At 37.4% G+C, this 18,584-nt stretch overlaps 1 protein-coding gene across 2 annotated transcripts in view; it reads left to right on the top strand.

The window, feature by feature from the left end:
* Window positions 1–18,584, top strand: part of ANO4 (anoctamin 4) — a 227,228-nt gene that overhangs the window by 10,175 nt on the left and 198,469 nt on the right. For both annotated transcript variants that reach the window (XM_072036113.1, XM_072036105.1), the window contains one exon: window positions 355–591. In XM_072036113.1, coding sequence (XP_071892214.1) covers window positions 355–591 — 237 coding nt within the window. The remainder of the gene's footprint in view (window positions 1–354; window positions 592–18,584) is intronic.

The following is an 18,584-nucleotide window of genomic DNA, read 5'->3' as shown; positions in this document are numbered from 1 at the left end:
TAGTCCCTCAGAAAATCCACCAATTCTGTTTCCAAAAAAAGCGTGAACCAAAATTTTGTCTAAAAAAGGGGTGAAAGTAGGAAGGATGGGGATTAAATGTCATCTACTGCAATCCTCTCTGTTATCTAGTAACATTCTACTGTATTTCACTGAACTTTCTGCAGTGCTATTCTGTAGTTTCTCTGGAGTGACCATACCTGAGAATCCTCAATGTATGTATATATTTGCCTAGTGATTGCCTCAAATAATCTCAAAATAGGAATTTATATTACCTTATTATAGGTTTTTTTCTCCAAAATCATGAGTTATTACATAACAAGGGCACAGGTTTTAACTTCAGATATTTGTTATTAGGTTCTGATGCTGTTGGCACCCTTGCAATAGGACTGCTTCGTTGGAAAAATCCGTATACATATGGAAACCCTCACCACCCTCTCACCTTTTCTGAATATGTCTTTAGTCCTGTATTTCAACATTTTCCTACGCAAAATGACTTATCAGATCCATTATCCTGCCCAGCTTCACTTTCTATCACTCCAGTGCCTTCATACAGCAGTAGTAGTCAAGAAACTTTAAGTCAAGACTGTGCAGGTAAGCAATTATTTCTTTCTTACACTTAAGAGTTTAGTTTAATCAGCAGTTTTAGTGTTCAAGCTAAACAGCTGTTTCAGCTGCCAGACAACTTTGACTGCTCCTAGGGAAGGATTAGACCATGGAAACTCCATCAAGGAATTATGGTTTTCCCAAGTAATGCTTGTTCAAACAAATTATTTCATGGTTTTAAAAATATCAGAAATAGTGACATGTTCTCAACCATAATAATATGTTTGCTTTAAAGCTGGTAGACCACCTTTCTGATGAGGATGGAGTCATATAGCATATGGAACCATTTAGGGCAGTATCATCTCTTCTGTGCCTATCATAAAACTGTGTGTGATGGAGGATACTGCCATATATTCATTGTGCATCCAAAATGCTATGAGCACCTGACTAATCATAAGATAAGATGTACAAAGAGCATCCAGTCACATCTATGGGAATGCACTTGTGCTTCCACCTGTTACAGGGTTTACATCTCTCAGAAGCTAGAGAAAGCGGCATGCCTGTTATGTCATGTCTCAGACTTGAAGCACCCCTGAGAGAGATGGGGCTATGGTGTTTGAACAAATAACTTGACCCATAGGCTGCTTTTATTTGTATCTGGAGGATCTTTGCTTAGGATAATGGTAAGGAAGCAGGTCACGAACTCAGTGAATTTTTCTAGATGACAGATGAAGCCCTGATCTACATGCTTCTTGAATGGACCCTCATATAAAGATTTTAGTTAATGTTGCCTCCTTTATATTGCTAAGTGGGAGAGATTAGCAAGGTTCTGCCTAGGTGCCAGGCAGCTGAAAGTTATATATGGGAAGTGGGTTCCTAGTGGATCCAGTATTGAAAGGCGTAATGCTGGAAAAGGGCTGGTCTGAATACCTAGTGCTGTCCTAGTTCTTAAATGCATGTAATGCTTGCAGACAAAGGACTGAATGTGATCTGCAGTACAAGTATAATCAAATATATATCATATATATCATACTGTTGATTGTATTACTCTTATTTCATTGTAAGTATTGTAGTACATAAATATAATTTACTGTAACTGATGTAATCACGTTGCCAAAAAATAATGGGATTGAAATTCTGTGTTGATGCTGAAATCTGAGAAAAACAGATTTCTTACTTCCCAGAGCATTCTAATCTAATGGCTCATCCTCCCAGGCTGGCTGGGTGCTCATAGCAGCCAAAAGTCCCAGGATCCAGCATAAGCACCATTTCTCATGTCTACTCTGATGGTGATACTTATAAAACAGAAGTGCTATTGCAAATTGCTGATCAGTCCATACGTAAATGTTACTTTCATTTATCTATATTCCTGGTTCCAGTTAAGAGCAGTGTAAATCTGCACATCCTGTGCACAATTCGGTATCCTTTGTATGAACTTAATGGCTGTATTTTAGAAGCTTAATTTATATATATATATATATATATATATATATATATATATATATATATATATACATATATATATTTAACCACCCGTTTTATTGATAGAAATAATGAAAGTGCTATGAAATAATTCATATCTTTCCCATGCAAGGAATGATGTCTCCCGTTTTAATTGCTTACATGCTATGAAACACCTTCTCGCTATTCTAAGAGTCACAAGCAACTGCCACCTAGAGGTGATGTTGTGGAAGGACGGAAAAATACTATTAAGCACAGTAGCATAATAAAACTGTAATAAAGCCTGATAAGAAACTGCTAGCCCTGCAGAAACAATTTCCTGGGTCTGAAGCATGGCCACATATAGCCATGGGTGTCAGCATGATATTATATTAGCAAGTCAAATAAAAATGCCCTAGTTTTGTTCTTTATTTAAGAAGGTAGCGTCTTTGAAGAGATCATGGTGAGATGTTTAGGAAAGTATTACACTGAAGAGCAGCAGGGCAGCCTGACTGGCAGGGCAGCACAGCTGGGTTGAGGCAATGTCCATTCCCAACAGGGTGGGAGGTGCTGGTGCGTAGTATATGACTCGTGGCCCAGGGAAATACTGCCTTCATCCTGAGTTAATTTACTGATTGCTAAATGTGCTGCAACAACTGATAATCCATATGATTATTTTAAATCTAGATGCATGTCTCCTGCTGCAGAGGTGAGGGTACTTCGTGTGCATGTGGTGAAGTGTTCCTATCTACTGGTCAGTCGTGCTCTGCCCTACTGCAGAGGGGCCAAAAAGGGTGTGGTGTGACTTGATGTTGTGGCTGGAACACCATTGATAATCCTTACTTTATTATAACACTTCTAACACAAAGATTCCTTTTTTTTTTTTTTTAAAAAAAAAAATAATACCAGATTTCAGGGACTGTCTTGCCATGATTGAAAAGCTTATTTGCAGCAGAGATAACAGCTGTTCAACAGCGTACAGCAATTCTCTACAAGTTCAGGCAAGAGTACTGCATCAGCTGAAATGGGTGATGTTTTGAAAAGACAGAGGTAGATTGATTAATGAGGTAGAGTATATCCTAAGACTATATCCAGGCTCATTCATGTCCAAGACTACTTGATCAGCTCTTTTACAGGAACTTGGTATGAAATACCATGCCACGGGCTTGCTGTGAAGCTGCTCTCTTGTGAATTTATATCAAATTCTCTAACCTTAACATAATCAAAAAAGCAAACCATGTTAAGCCAGCAGTATACAATGGATACATGCATTGTTGTTTCAAAAGAATTATTTTTTATCTACTGATACTGGGAAAATTCTGGCTGCTCCCTCTGCGTGTTCAGAGCCTTGTAATAAGCTGTGCTTGGGAAGTTTGAGATGAATTTCAGTGTCACAATAAAACTTTGTGTTTTAGGACACTCAGTATGAAAGATGTAGAACTGCAGCTAATGGCATTTGGGGAGCAAATTTCAGTGGGTGCTTTGTATACTACTTTGAAACATTACTTTCAATTTGGTACATTTGTTGCTTCACAGTATGCTGTAATGCTAGGTAATCTACAGAGTAGTGACAGATTTTTCCTTGCATATTGGAGTGTAATTGACATCAAAAACAATTTTCTGTACTTTGGGAAGGAAATCTTGAGCTTTTAATATTACTGATATTTTGAAATAACATTTTTGAGAGAATTGCATTGATTAATAAAAAACACACTTCTCCTACGAATGGGACAAAACATGAGGAATTATTCAGTACTTATTTCCCAGCTCAGAAATCTTATCAGGAATAAAAGAGAACAACTTAGTTTTGATAACTATTTGGTAAAAACTTATCAGTTTTTGAACTGGTTCCCAAAGAGTTTCTGTTATTGATTAACTTTGTCTGTTATTATGTTCATTATTCAATGCTCAATACGTTAATCAGTATATTGCAGAATACCCAGAAAACTGCTAGACACCACCAGCTGGATTCTGAGTGATAGATTTGCACTGAGTCAAAAAGAGTTGGGAGCTGAACATGACATTTATAATGTGAATTTCTGGTTGCAGATAAAAAAAAAACAACAAAACAAAACATTTAAAATACACAATCATTAACAACAACAAACAAAACCAGCTAAATTTAATCCACTCTGCTATTGTTGTATGGGGTGGGACAGGAAGCCGACTACACAGAAACTGGAAATGCATGCATGCATATAAATTTAAGTGTTTTGTTACTCTCTGTTGCAGATATATGTTTCGTATCCTTTACACTATAGGCATTTACTAATATTCATCCTCAATCTTCTTGGCTTCAGAGTTAATACAGATCAGTACTGCCTTTCCTCTCCTCCTTCAGTAGACTTAGGAAATACCTCACCTGCTACTTGCTGCAAAATTTTTCAACGATGGGACATTGTTTTCATAGCCATGTGTAGTTGTCTCTTTCCCCAAATTAACAAACCTTATCCTCTTCCCATAGGCTGTTTTATTTAAACATTTTGTCTTCCTTTTTGCCCTTTCCAGAGCTTGCTCCAATTTGTCTTCATTTTAAGTGTTGTGCCTAGGACAAGGTATGATTTTACAAAAGTACAACTGGCACTAATTAGTGTAGAATAGTTACCTCTTCAGTCTGTTACAAAGACACAAATTAATATTTCCCTAGCTAAAATGTCTTTTTGAAGAGCACTGTTACTGACTCTATTTGCATTTGTTTAGCAGTACAGCCTGCTAATTTCTCTTCATCACTGATATCATAAGCATCTATTTTCCTCTAATGCATTTCTACCTTTTTTTTTATTATTATTATTACTATTGTTTTAATTGTCTTTGATCTTTAGGCCATTCCTTCACCTTCTTGTGGTTCATCTGAAATTCTGAACCAGTCCTACATGTGGGTTACAACACCTATCAAGTTTTTGTCATCTGCAGCTTTTAAAGAAACATGGAATACCAAAATTCACAAAAATATGCAATATAACAAGCCTATGTCATCTTGAAATTATTTCTCAATGTTACTACTTATAATCTAAATCTTTTCTTGCAACCATTTCTGAGCTGAAATTAGCGCACCTTCATCTGGACTGTATTTCTCTTTTTTATTATAATGACTTGTCCCCCTCATATGCTAGGTCAGGTGTTTTGAAAGCAATTATATTGATTTACCAGGAAATGTTCCTGACAAATCTTTATTATCATCTTGTTTTCTTCAAGGTGCTTACAGACTGCTTGATTTATTACTTGCTTTCTAACTTGTCATCATTTCTTTTCAAATATTGATGTTAGGCTGACTGCACTGTAATTACCTTTATTTTACTTGTACTTTATTTGCTCTTTTCCACTGTTAGGGGAACTTACCTCATCTTTCTTTGGCTGGAGTACTCCTTAAAATGTTTAGAGGTTCCTAAATCCCATAGAGGTAACTGAAATGTGAACTATGCACCTCTGTGCTTTTCCTGGTCTGTGCCTGAATCCCTACTGTGTGAATGTACAGAATGGAGCACTTTCAAGAGAACTTGTATTCCCAACAAAGACAGAGAAAATGCAAAGGATGCAAGTCACAGGATGCAGGGATGCACCCATGTCTGTCTGGTAGCTGATGAAAAAAATAAATATAGAGAGAGAGTTATTATGCTTGCGGTATACAACTTTTTGCAAGCATAACCTGAGAAAACCTGACAGAATGTTCTAGCTTCCTTGCTCAAAACTGTTGGAAGGCTGGTTGGAGCTCAAGTCCACTGTTTCACCTGCATTCTTGCCACATCCCTGCTTTATTTTACTGGTGAGATTATAGCATCAAATATTTTCCATTTGTATCTATGCTGTAGGATGTAGTTTCACAGTAATATTGCCATCTGCTGTGAACACTGTATGTGACATGGATAAAACTCAAATTAACTTAGGTGTTCCTTGGTACTGTGCATTAAGTGCATACTTAAATGGATTCTTTGATTCTGCAGCTTCAATTTTATATATTTATTTATTTATTTATTGACAGAGCTATCTTGTCTCATGAAGCTTTTAAGGCCTGTTTTAAATCACACAATAACATTAGGAAGCTATATAAAGAAATAATTTGTGACAGTGACTCCTTCTTAGTATTGTGCAGGACTACAATTTATTTAATAAGATAGATCAATTGCACTCCCTTCCTTTGTGTCTAATGTTAGCTGAATTTCATAATTCTGCTAATTCATGTCATATTGGACTACCTAGGAAGTTCTTGTTTGTTTTTCACCTGGAGAAAATCAAGACTTAGAATAATTATAATGTGAATGAGGAGATGATTGATGGCGAGATGACAACAGTCTTGGGAAAGGGAGTACTAAATGGGGAGAAGATTAACAGTAGAGTTTCCCTGGTATTGGTCCTGGTCCTGGAAAGAAAGTTAATATTTTTATTTATGATGTCTGCCTGTAAAGGAGCAATGCACTGATGAGCTGTGCTGGTGAGTCTAAACTGGAGACATCATCACTGCAGAGGAAAATCTGAATATTGTGTGGGAAGAAACGGATGGCTTGGGGAACAGAATAAGAGAAATGTGATAAAATGCAACAGTGCAGATTTCCAGGTTGTACATAAAAAGAGTTTTTTTTTTTTTTTTTTTTTTTTTTTTTCCCTGTAAGCTGGGAGTCCTCAGCTGGAAATGGCTGAGGAAGATAAATCCAGCTACTAATCAGGAGTGTGCTGCAGCTGTGAAAAAACAAATGGAAGCCTGTCTCAGGTGAAATGTTTGCTGCAGAGGGAGAGATTAAAGTTGTTTATCCAAATTGACTGCTTATTTTCAAAAAGTATAGAGATCTTCTGGAGCTTGAGCAGAAAAGAATTACTAGTATAATATGGGAGAGGAGAGCACACCTAATAGGAAGAGATTACTGTATTTAGATTAGCAAAGCAAAAGCAATTAAAAAAGAAAAAGAAAAAAAAAAAAAAGGAAAAAAAAGAAAAAGAAAGGAAAAAAAAAAAAAGAGAGAGAAAAAAAAAAGAAAAAACCTCTCCAGTAGGTTTTCTGCTTATTTAATTATTTGCTGATTTTTAAGTTTGGGAAATAACTATTACAAAAAACAGGCATCTGATATATTCACTTATCCTGATCATCAGCTTTCTGAGTTTGATGAATCTGTTAAGTGACCCCAGGGACACAACTGCTGGTGTTAGTATTTAGAAGTTCATGGGTTCCAGTTGCAAATCTTAATTTGAAGGTCTCATAAACTGTCTGGCTTCTTGGGATTGTGTACAAAGGTGAAAGCCACGAGATGGTGCTGACACTCCTTATCACAGCTGGAAGCATTATGAGAGCAACAGAGCAATGTGTTGGCCTTGGCATAACCGTTCAATGGGGAACTCGGTGCTTGTTATCCTGTCAAGTCAGTGGCTCAGTTTGGTCTGAAGTTTGTAATTATGTGCTGATTCTTGTTATGGAGTCTGAATACAAACTGTATATCACAGGAAAAGAGGAAGACAGAAAGGAATGAATTGGAAAGGTGATGGTTATTCCTTTTGAAGTTGTGCCTTGTTTTTGCTTGTCATTCAGCTGCAAAGAGAATGATGAAATTACAAAATTTAGAAGTAAAAAGAAAATACATGTTTCTGATTAGACGCATGGGGATTCTGGTTAGAATACTCACCTGAAGATCCAGATGCTACCTGCTCTTTCATGCATTGATGCCAATGGTTATATCTGCTCTGCCTACAGTGGTCCTGACTGCTTCTGCTTCTTTGTTTGTACTCTGTATGCTTATATCAAACAAGGGACCATCTGGGGAAGTTTGTTTGGTATTCAGTGTCTTTAGAGGGATTGAAATAGAAATAGCTTTCAGCAGTCTGGGAGCTCTATATTAGATGGTCATAAAGATAGTGAGGTTTATAAAGAGGAAAAATACTAATTCCAAAAAGGAAAGTTGGAAACTCTGAAGCCAGCCGAACCCCCAAAAATGATTCAGGGCAGGTGGTAACTGGTGCCCTGACTGACAGCAACCCGCCTTAATTACTGTTGTGTCTGCTAACAGCAGGCATCATGTCTCTTTTTATTAACCAGTGTGGCCAGGGGACAGGTTTATCTTTCTCATTTTTTTTTCATCCAGCTGCCAGCAGAGCCTCCCTGTGTTACGAATGGTAACTAACTACTTTTATCAAAATTAGGGGGAGTGCAATTTGTTAATGAAATACCTTTCCTGCAGTGCTGTACTGTTTTTTGTTGCTAAAATGCAGCATGCTTTTTTTTTCCCCTGCGTAAAATGAGACCAGAAGTGTTTAAAAATGAAATGGCTAAAAGGCATAGTGCATTCAATAAGCATGACAAATTAGGATCCTAAAAAAGAACATCAAGTATTTTGGTAATATCAGTATCCTTGCTGACTCTCAGGACACAGAGTACCGTTAAGTCTATATTTTAAAATATCTGAATGTGTGTATTTAACCAATTTCAAGACTCTGTCTACCAATAGAATTTCTTTTAGAATTCAAAGATGTGCAATATTGTCTCCCAAAATTCATGGCTTACAATAAGTACACAGATGATTCTAAAAAACTCACATTTACACAGAAGGAAAGAAAAATTTTGAACCTTCATTGTCTTCTGACCTTATCACAGGTTCAAGTCTAGAAGCTGCTGAGCTGTCTGGTTCTGATCCAGCAGAGCATTTAAGACTATGCTTAATTTTGGACTTGAGAGTTATGCCACTGAAATCAATTTATCTGCTTTTCTAATGGTTCTTCCCACTTAGCAATGGGAAACTCAAATTTGCTTAAGAACAATGAGCTGATAATTCCTTTTACAAGACATATTTTTAGAAATGCTAACCAACATGGATCATGCTCTGTTGATTGAAGACATTTAGCATAGACAGTGCTAACATATACCTTTTGTAGTGCCGTATCAGTGCTTCAGTGTTTTTTGAGAGCATCTTTAGAGCTGGAAGTGCATTTACTCCAGCCTTTTCTGCCAATTTTTCTTCTAAAATTAACTACAAGGTCTTTCTTTTTATGTGGAATGTGGGTATCTGCCTTTTTTGCTGATCTGAAGTTGGCCCATTATTGCACAAACTTAAACTGATGCTATCGGTATTTGCTCATTGCTGGTGCTTACTGTGAACTTAAACTCAGTAGGGTCTGGAATACAGAGTCTCCTTCTAAAATTTCTACTTGGCTAACACTGGCTTGGATTTACAAGTTTTCATTCCTTTTGCTTGACGTATTCTTTGTTGCTGACATCTAACAACATCTATTGACCACAGGTGATGCAAAAAAAACCCAACAATGAATTTTACATTGAATTCATAAAATTTCAGATTTCATGGAGATACCTTTTATGTAGGCAAATAAATATATATTTTATATTTATTTTTTTTGTATGGTAGCTGGCCAAAGCAAAAAAGTGTTAGGATGGAGTTTTGAATGGTACCGGAATAATGTATTTACATAAGGATGTCTCTGAACCACTTTTTCAGTTGTAGTGCTCTAGCACTATGGAGTCTTAGCACAAGATGGAAGTGTTTAATTAGCACTTTAAATCTAATAGAGATTTACTGATGCTCTCCAAAGCAGCAATCTGTTTCTCAGTTTTTCTGCAAATGACATGTCTTTCTTTGTGAAGTGTACCTATCTTGCGTATTTTATAACCAAATTAATAGCGTATAGTAAAAGACAAGCATAAAATTATTATTTATGTAAAATGTTCTTATTAACTTTACAGAACCAAAATGGTGCATTTCCCAACTATATCTCCAGAGAAATTGTGTCCAGAAGAATGTGTTTTGTTTTGTTGCTCATTAGTGAGTACTGCACAATTAAACCTTGAAGTGTTGTATCTGTAAGTAGCTGATCTGTCCTTCTGCTGGAAATCTAATAATAATAAAAAAGTCTAATGTCTCTGATGTTCATGTTGAAGAGAGTGAACAGGAAGAAAAAATAGTGGTTAATGTGGAAAAACTAGAAAGAAAACACAAATTCTCAATGATTTTTTTTTCTATTCAATATGGGTAATGAAGTCTTGGTCTTTTGAAAGAGAAAGGATGTGTCAGATTTGCAGATTTCAAGTAGCAAACACTCAGATGTGGCATTACAGTTCAAGACTGAGACAGAGAGCAGGAGCTATATAATTAAAATGGAAAGAACTATGCAGATTGAGCTCCAATCAAGCCCTCATTTATTTTGTTCCTCTGTCTTTAAAGCTTAGCTTAAGATATTTTTATTTTTTTCCCCTCAGTCCCCCAATTAAAAGAGGAATTATCAATTTCCTGAAAAAAGATGATTATGCAGATTTGAAATATGCAATTCTGTTTACTTTCACCTACTTTGATTCCTTCTCTTTGCTCATTTTTTTTCTTTCATTTTGCATTTCTCCCTCTTCAGTCTTTTGCCTAATATTTATTGCATACCTCTCAGAATCTCTTCCTCTCCTCCTTGTCCTTCCTCTCAGCTTTGTCCTCTATGTATATGCCCTGTGAATTTGTAAACACACCCCCTTTTATTTATTTATTTATTTATTTATTTATTTATTTATTTTCCTTTTTGTCTTTGATTCCTCTCAGCATGCCACTGCTCAGCTCTCAGGAAGGGACAGCCTGGAGGAAGCTCCACATAACACCTTTTCTCTTATGCTGGCTTCTGCAAGAGAAGTGGTTTCCCAACTCCTGGCTTACAGTCAACAAGTTTTGTTTTGCTTGTAGTTTCAGGAAATTAAAAGGTTAAGACTGTGAGCAATAAGACCAGAAAGCCACGGTGTTGCCTGTGGCTCCTGTATATTCAGGATGGATGTCCATGGGCCAGTGGAGACAGCAGGCTGCTGACCTAGCTGGCGAGTGTTGAAGGCACAGCGGGTCACCATGCTCTGTGGCAGCTGCCAACCTCTAGCCGGAGGAGGGAAGCAGGGGGCTTATTTGCCACGTGCTGATCTAGTGTCCAGTAAATTATCTGCTGCTTTGTACTTGTCTGATCAGTTCTAATACTTCCATGGCATTTATGCTGAAACAATGTCTTTTGGTTGAGAAGGCTGAAAAGCATTTATTTTGAGGGAAAAACCTCAGACAGAGTTCTGAAGTCTGCTGACACACTTGTGGTTGAATCCTTCTTACCAGAGTGCAAGAACCTCCTTACTTTGACTTTCGGTTTGAAATTCAAGACTCTGATTAAACTCCCTTGAAATCAATGGGAAGACCAACTTGGGCTGCAGTATAAAGTAATATAATCCAGAATGAGCAAAGCTTTTAATCAAATTTAACCTAATTTGCTCAAGCGTATGTTAGAAGCATCCCCTGCTGCCTCATATGTAAGTTCATGTATTTGTATTACTGTGTTTATAGAGCAACCTCTATTTTGTTGTTACATAACTGCTCTCTCTGCATTGCCTATGATTCCTTTTGCCCTCTTGTTCCCCTTTTAACCTAGAAATAAAGCTGCAGGAATCCCCTGAAAGGGGCACTTACTTCTTGTTGTCTGCATAGAAGGAAAATGTACATATAGGATACTGCTCTGTGGATACAGAAGTAATTGCTGCTTTGCAAATGACAGGTTCTCAAAGCCCAGTCACCTTTTTTATGTCAAGAATAAAAACTGTAAACACACCTGAGGCACAAGTTGCACATTTCTTTCTTCTAAAATATTTCACCTTGATGCTTCTCTCTGTTACCAAAAATTACATGTTTCACATGCTTGGAAAACTTCAGTCTTTAAGATGAAAATACTGCAGAGGAAAAATAAGATATTTGAGAAGAAGCTTGTGGGGGAAAGGAGAATATCATTGCAGCTCCATACATAAAGATAAAAACAAGCTGCACAAAACGCTTGCTGAAAATAAGCTTCAGGGTGCTTTTCTGTTGTTAATTGTTTGTGTGTGTGTTTGTTTGTTTGTGATCTTAGGCAGAGGTATTAAACTGTGCCATTATTTAGATGGTAGATAAGTGAGGAAGAGACAGAAAGGTAGAGCAGTTATCCAACTATTCTGCAAGGTCACAGTTTTTGATAGAGGCTGAAATCAGACCCCTCTAGATGATCTTTAGGATTGTAAACAAAATATTGCCTCTTCTGTTATTAGTAGAGCTAATAGTTTATAACCTGCAATAGTAAACATCCTTTGTTCTGCTGAAGTAAAAGGCATCTTTGCTATAAATTATGAGCAAGCAATGAAACTGTAACATAAAAATTTCTATCTGTATGTTTTGTTGGGTTGAATTATATAATAATCTTGAACTAAGACAGCAAGACAGTGAGGATGAAATTAAATGAGTCATTGTTAAAAATAGGATCTGGATCTGAATTACATGTTGAGTGAGCTGGGCAGCTGAATAGAGGATACAATTTGCTGTGATGAATAGGCTGTGTCTACACTATATAAACTCTGAATGCTACGTAAGCTCATAGTTATTAGGGGGTTAGTGGCAATTTTAGTTGTAAAAAATAAAATGAAAAACTTTCTTAAAATGAAATAATATGGGAATTGTGTGCATTGTTATAACTGATCCAGCAGGAAAAGAAAAGCATCTGCCTGGTCCACTGATGGGTGTTGTCTCCTGATTCATAGAATCATAAAATTATTCATGTAGGGGAAAAAAATCAAAGATTATCTGGTCCAACCTTCAACCTTGTACTGGCAAGTCCACCACTAAATTATGTCCCTAAGCTCTACATCTACGTGTTTTTTTTGAAGACCACCAGAGGTGGCGACTCAACCACTTCCCTTGGCAGCCTGTTCCAATGCTGCATGAGCCTTTCAATAAGGAAATTTCTCATAATATCCAACCTAGACCTCTCCTGGTGCAACTTGAAGTCATTTCCCATTGTCTTATTGCTTGGTACCTGGATAAAGTGCCTGATCCTTATCTCACTACAACCTCCTTTAAGGTAATTGCAAAGGGCAATAAGGTCTCCCCTGAGTCATCTTTTCTCCAGGCTAAACAACTCTAGTTTCCTCAGCTGCTCACAGAGCACTTTTTAAATCATTTTTTGTATTAAATATCATGAGTACCAAGTGTTGAGATGACTATATAAGTCATAGAGAAATAGCAAACATAGCAGCTATATTGGTAAATATAGGAAATCATGAGCTCAGCTTGGTTTTAAGCGATAGCTAGTTAGAATGGAGGTTGTTTCATGGCTAGGAAGATTCCATTAATAGGATATGGAGAGAAGAGATCACTTCTAAACACAGCAGGAAATGATGGCCTCTGGCTATTACTGTAGACGGAATGCTCCAGCAAGTGGATTAGAAATGCTTCTAGTCTGACCTAACATGCCAAATCATAGGTTATATTTCTATACCATTTAAAGCTGTAGCTCGATGAACTTGAGTAGTGGTTCACCTGCTTGTCACTGTAATTCAGGTGACTTAAAAAAATGCATTGAACATTTTCCATAACCATAAAAGAGTAACTAATAGTAACTCTGTTGGATAGGTAAGTATTCATAATCAGATCACATCACTTTGGATAAAAAGCAACATGTATTATGCCAATTAGGTATCCAAGTCCTCCACTTGGTTTAGATACTGGAGGGGGAAAAAAGCATGTTTCTTTGAGCTTATTTTGCATCCTCACCGTAGAGATGGCTGTCACTGAAACCAAAGTCTTGAAAAAACAAAACCAACCAACCAACCAACCAAAAAAAACAAAAAAAAAAAAACAGCAGAGGATTTGCTGGTCACCTTGGAAACAAGACTTTTGATGGAGAGGTTGTATATTTGGTAGTACTTTTTACTGATTTTCAGTTACAGTAACCATGCACATTTCCAAATATTTATCTCCTCTTCAGTGCAATAGTTTGATTATCATGTGTTAGAGAGGAGGAAACTTCTCTAAATACAAATAATTGTCTTTAAATCATAGTAAAGTAACTTAATAAACAATATAAACATATAATAATACAACCCAGTTTGCAGAAATCAGGTTTTTATGTAAGGTTAAATCATACAAATGGGGGTTATACCAAAGGAATTCAGTGCTTAACTCTTTGGACATGTGTTAAGATTAAAGGCCAATTGTTTCAAAGCATGGTGGAGAACTCTTTCAATTAAGCAGTGAATAAAATTAGTAGTAATAGCACTACATTTGTTTGTAAATATCCAGACATCCTACACAGAGAGACCCGTGAGCTCAGTAAAATCATTCACACACTTCTGCACACTGCTGGCTTTTCAGTCCAGAAATACAATCCTTGCCGAATTTAATTTTATTTTAAAAAAGTTTAATTTTCCTTTTTTTTTCTTAAATTAAAATATTATTGAAACTTGCAATTTTTTTTTTTTTTCTCAGCACAGGTAAATAAATCAGTCAGTGCATAATCAAAAACTGAACCAGAAAAATAATCAATGATTGAATAAAGAGGGCATTGCTTAAAAACCTAGGGGTTGACTGTGGTGAGTGTCAGTGAAACAACTCCAGATATACTTTGGAATAACATTAGATAAGGTTATCTTCACAGAAATGGGACCCTGAAATTCTCATTTATTGTGCTTATGTATAGGAGAACCAATACAGGACTAAAGTAGTTTCAGTGTGTGTTTCAGAACACAGTCTTTCCTTCAACTGTAGTTTCACAAGCTCAGTGATATTGTCCCTGGACCATGAATATACTGTTTGCTCTTATTTAGAGTGACTTACTAATTGTGGATATTAAAGTGATAGTAAATCTACTTTTGAAAAACTGTAACTGCAAACTCTAACACATGTAGACTTGACTAGTAATATACACATTTGTCTATAAAGAATTTGTTATTTATTTATAAATTCATTATCAATGTCAATTAAATTTATTTTTAGTATAATTGTAACATATTAGTGTAGCGTACACTAACATCACCAGATGATACAATTCTTATTAATTCTGTTATCTGACTGTGACACCATCTTCTTACTTCCATGCTAATAATCAAAAATTTTTATTGGTAGAATCATTTTTAGTGGCAATGTATAGTCCCTTGTATAATGATTATTTAAAATATCTACGAGTCTCAAAGGCTTTATTTATTTATTTATTTATTTATTTATTTATTTATTTTTGTGTGTGTGTTTTCAAGCAGTGTTTAAAATTCTCTTTGGCAGCCGAGGAGAAGCTGCAAGACTTACTAGATGTATTTTATTCTTAATGTTGTTTTATGGTGATTTAGGTTTCATGTGAAACCACTTATATGCATTTCACCTCAAGCATGCCAGTTGTCTAGAAGTTGTTTGCATGCATGATTACTTGCAGATTTGGATATTTCATTTAAAAATGTTTATATCTGTTTCAATAACTGTCATAAACATTCAGTTGACTCTACAGATGCTGTGCATTGTTGCTTAAAATGAATCCTCCAGATCTGTATGCAATTCTGTACAACTGTATTGGTTTTATTGCATATGTTTAAAACATTTTTTTTTGTAAAATTCCTCCCTTTCTTTCAACCTGTTTCTTCCATACAAAATAAAGATATTCTTGATTTCAGAAGTGCATTTGTTTAATACATTCTGAAATTTCTATGATGGTGACAAATGTATTAATTTAATAAGGTGGGTTAAATTTGTATATTAGTATGTTTATATGCAGAGCAATTAGGAAAAGTAAACAATTAATCAGTGTAAATGTGTTTGTAAACCATTCCGAAAACACTAACATCTAATTATTCATGCTTATGTTTTTTAATGTTATTAGAAGAGTTGCTTTTTCTTTTCTAACCAAATTAAAAGATAGGTATATCAGAGACCCTTAATTTTCTTAGCTAAGAAGCCAATGGATCATGTGTCCTTCTAGTAATATCATGGATGATCTAGCAAAACATTTTAGCTAATGTGTGCTTTTAGCATATGACTAATCTTTTGACTTAAGTGGTGCTTTCCTTTTCTTTAGGATTAATGCTAAAGTATTTCTTTTTGATTGGGGCTTGAATGCTCGATATCTTGGTTGATGTTTTTGCAGTGCTGGCATTTAGTCTCCTGTGCGCATGACCTCAAAATACAACTTTGCTAGTTGCAGGGAAGCTTGTTGGTGTGAGGCTTTCTGGAGGTTTCACTCAAGAAATCTTAGTCAGTAGTCTAAGTGAAGACAGTACTTGGTCTGCACTGAGAAGGAAAAAGGTCCTTCACCAGTGCTACAAGTATTTGCCAACAGGTGGGACTTAACATTCTCAGAATGCATTTATTCTTAAGGAATTTTGACATTCTTTAATGTTGGGTACCTGTCAAAACATTTTCAGGCATTTAAAAATCTCTATATGCCTTCTGATGATTGACTTCCACTTTCAGACTTCAGAAAAAGCTTTTTTTCCCCTCATCTTATTCAGTAACAGCTTTCCACTGACATGCTCTGTGCTGGACTCTGCTGGTGGCCAGGGGTGTGCTGAGGAACTTGGCCTGTGCAAGGCAAACAAACTTCTCTGTGGACCCTGTTCAGCAGGACAACTGTAAGTCTGCTTTTGCAATCCAGATTTTATTCTGCAGTGTGGTCACTATGAGAGGATAAATTGCAAAAGGCAAGTTTTATAAGGCATGTGTATGACAAACATATGTGATGGTTTCCTATATATGAAAAGGCAAGATGGTCCTGAGCAGTGCAACCACCTGAAAAGCTGATCTGACTAGGAGAAACGTGTTAGTATGATGGCTCTGTGTGACCAGAGAGGCTGCAGGGACAGGAGAGGTCTCACTTCCTGCACTTTCATATCCTAGAATTTGAGGCTGAGACTTGGAAAATGGTAGAGCAGTTGTTGAAAAGGGGCATGAAACCAGGAAACCAGGAGTGGCTTTCCTGTATGTTAAGAAAATAGAACACCGTCACCAACAGACACTGTGAATAAATGTAGGTATGAGAACAGGGAGGCTTTGCTTGAGCAGTAGGGAAGTGGTCTGGTGCCCCAGCCTATGGGCTGTCTGTAGGGCACTGCTCTCAGGGGATGCAGTTGCCCCACACTTTTTTATTTTTTTATCCCCTACAGCAAAAGAGGTGCTTCAGGAGTTTCAAGTGTCAGCTCAGGGAAGGATCTGTCAACGTATAAAATGGGTTTTGGTTCTTCTGTTCTCTTCAGCACCTTTGTCATCAGGAACAAGTCTTTGGCTCTGACAGAATGAATTTGTACTGCTTTCACCTTTTCAATCTTGTTATTAAAAATGAATCCCAATGAAGCTGGCAAACTTAATGTATGTTATGCCTCCAATTACAGTGAGTATGTATAGACAGCCACTTGGGAGGTGCAAAAGGAGGGGATGGGCAACTCATGCCAAGCTGCAAGGGCAGTTTAAGGACTGATACTATGAGATGCCAAGTTACCAGGCGAAACTGGAAAGGCTGGCATAGATTAGTGTGTCCTCACAAGGACAGGTGGCTGAGAAACATTTTGATCTTTCCTTGGCCACCTCATGCCGTGTTTGACAAAAGGTGTTGTAGAATCTGAAATGGTTTCACCTTCGTGCCAAGCTGTCAAGAGCTTTTGATTTTTGCACTGAGGAGACATTTGTTCTGTCCTGATTCCTTTGTTCATGCTTTTTCACTGTGATGCCACTATTGCCTTTCCTAGTAACTGCAAAAAACAACCCTGTTTGTGGCAAGCAGAGACCCGAGTAGCCAGTGCAGCAGAAACTCTGGAGGTCCATTTTGTGCTACAAGCTGTCATTGCGTCACTGGCATTGGAATATCTTCAGTGGGATTTGTGCCTTGGAAAACTGTAGCTGTCCTCTGCCCAAGCAAGTCCTGCTGCCTGGCCTCAAGAGGCAGGGAGGCTGTGGAGGCACTTGTAGCAGGGTGTGCCCAGAAACGCCTCTGCACAGGAAGAGGGGCAGCGCTGTGAGGAGGCACACACTCTGGCCCTGCAGCATCCATGCTGCAGATGGATCCATGGCAACGCATGTCAGCTCATTTCCACATCTGTCTAGATGGAAATAACAAAAACAGAGTTAAATGTGAATGTGTGCAAGGGGCAGGGTGGTTAAGCTCAACCAAAGGAGAGAACATGCGCACTTGGTTAGTGTGAAACAGCCAAATGCAAGGGCATAGTGTTGTGCTGCTCTGTATATCCTTCTGCACTTAACATCTACACCCAGGTTATCAAAAAAAAATATATATCCTGAAGCATCTTCGGTGTTATGAAATACCTTATTGTCATTGATTGAACCCAGAGGCAGAGAGGTGAGGTGCAGCTCTCGGCTGAGGCCTGCCAAAGCTGAGGAGTTGTGTGCAGGACACTTAGCAGACACCTGCATCTTCTTGCTGAAGGGAAGAAGGGAGCTGGGGAGCTGGGTGCCCTGCTGCATTGCCAGCAAGCACCAGAGCCTATGTTGCGTATCAAATTGAAACCTAAACTTTCAAAATATTTATATTATTTCCACTGGCTGATAGCGTTCCAAAAGATAATTAAAAATAATAATAATAAAAATCTGTGCAAGTACTGCATGATCAGGGAAGTTAGGGATTTAATCACATGCATTCAAGCACCACTGAGCACCTTATGATAAAACTGAATGTCCTGAAACCCAGCTCTCTCCTTGGGAAATCACCTTTCATATGCCCAGAGATGAAAAAGGGGCTCCTATGGGTCTGTCAGGGCAGAGCCCTGCAGCTAGGGCCTGTCCCACTACCCAGCAGGGCAGCTGGGGGCACCATACACCTCTCTGGGGACAGGCCACGCTGGGACATCTGCCCAGGGCTGGGGCTAGGAT

Source organism: Anas platyrhynchos, chromosome 1 (genome assembly GCF_047663525.1).
Source record: "Anas platyrhynchos isolate ZD024472 breed Pekin duck chromosome 1, IASCAAS_PekinDuck_T2T, whole genome shotgun sequence".
In the NCBI taxonomy this organism is placed as follows: Eukaryota; Metazoa; Chordata; class Aves; order Anseriformes; family Anatidae; genus Anas; species Anas platyrhynchos.
This window is presented reverse-complemented; position numbering and strand designations above follow the sequence as displayed.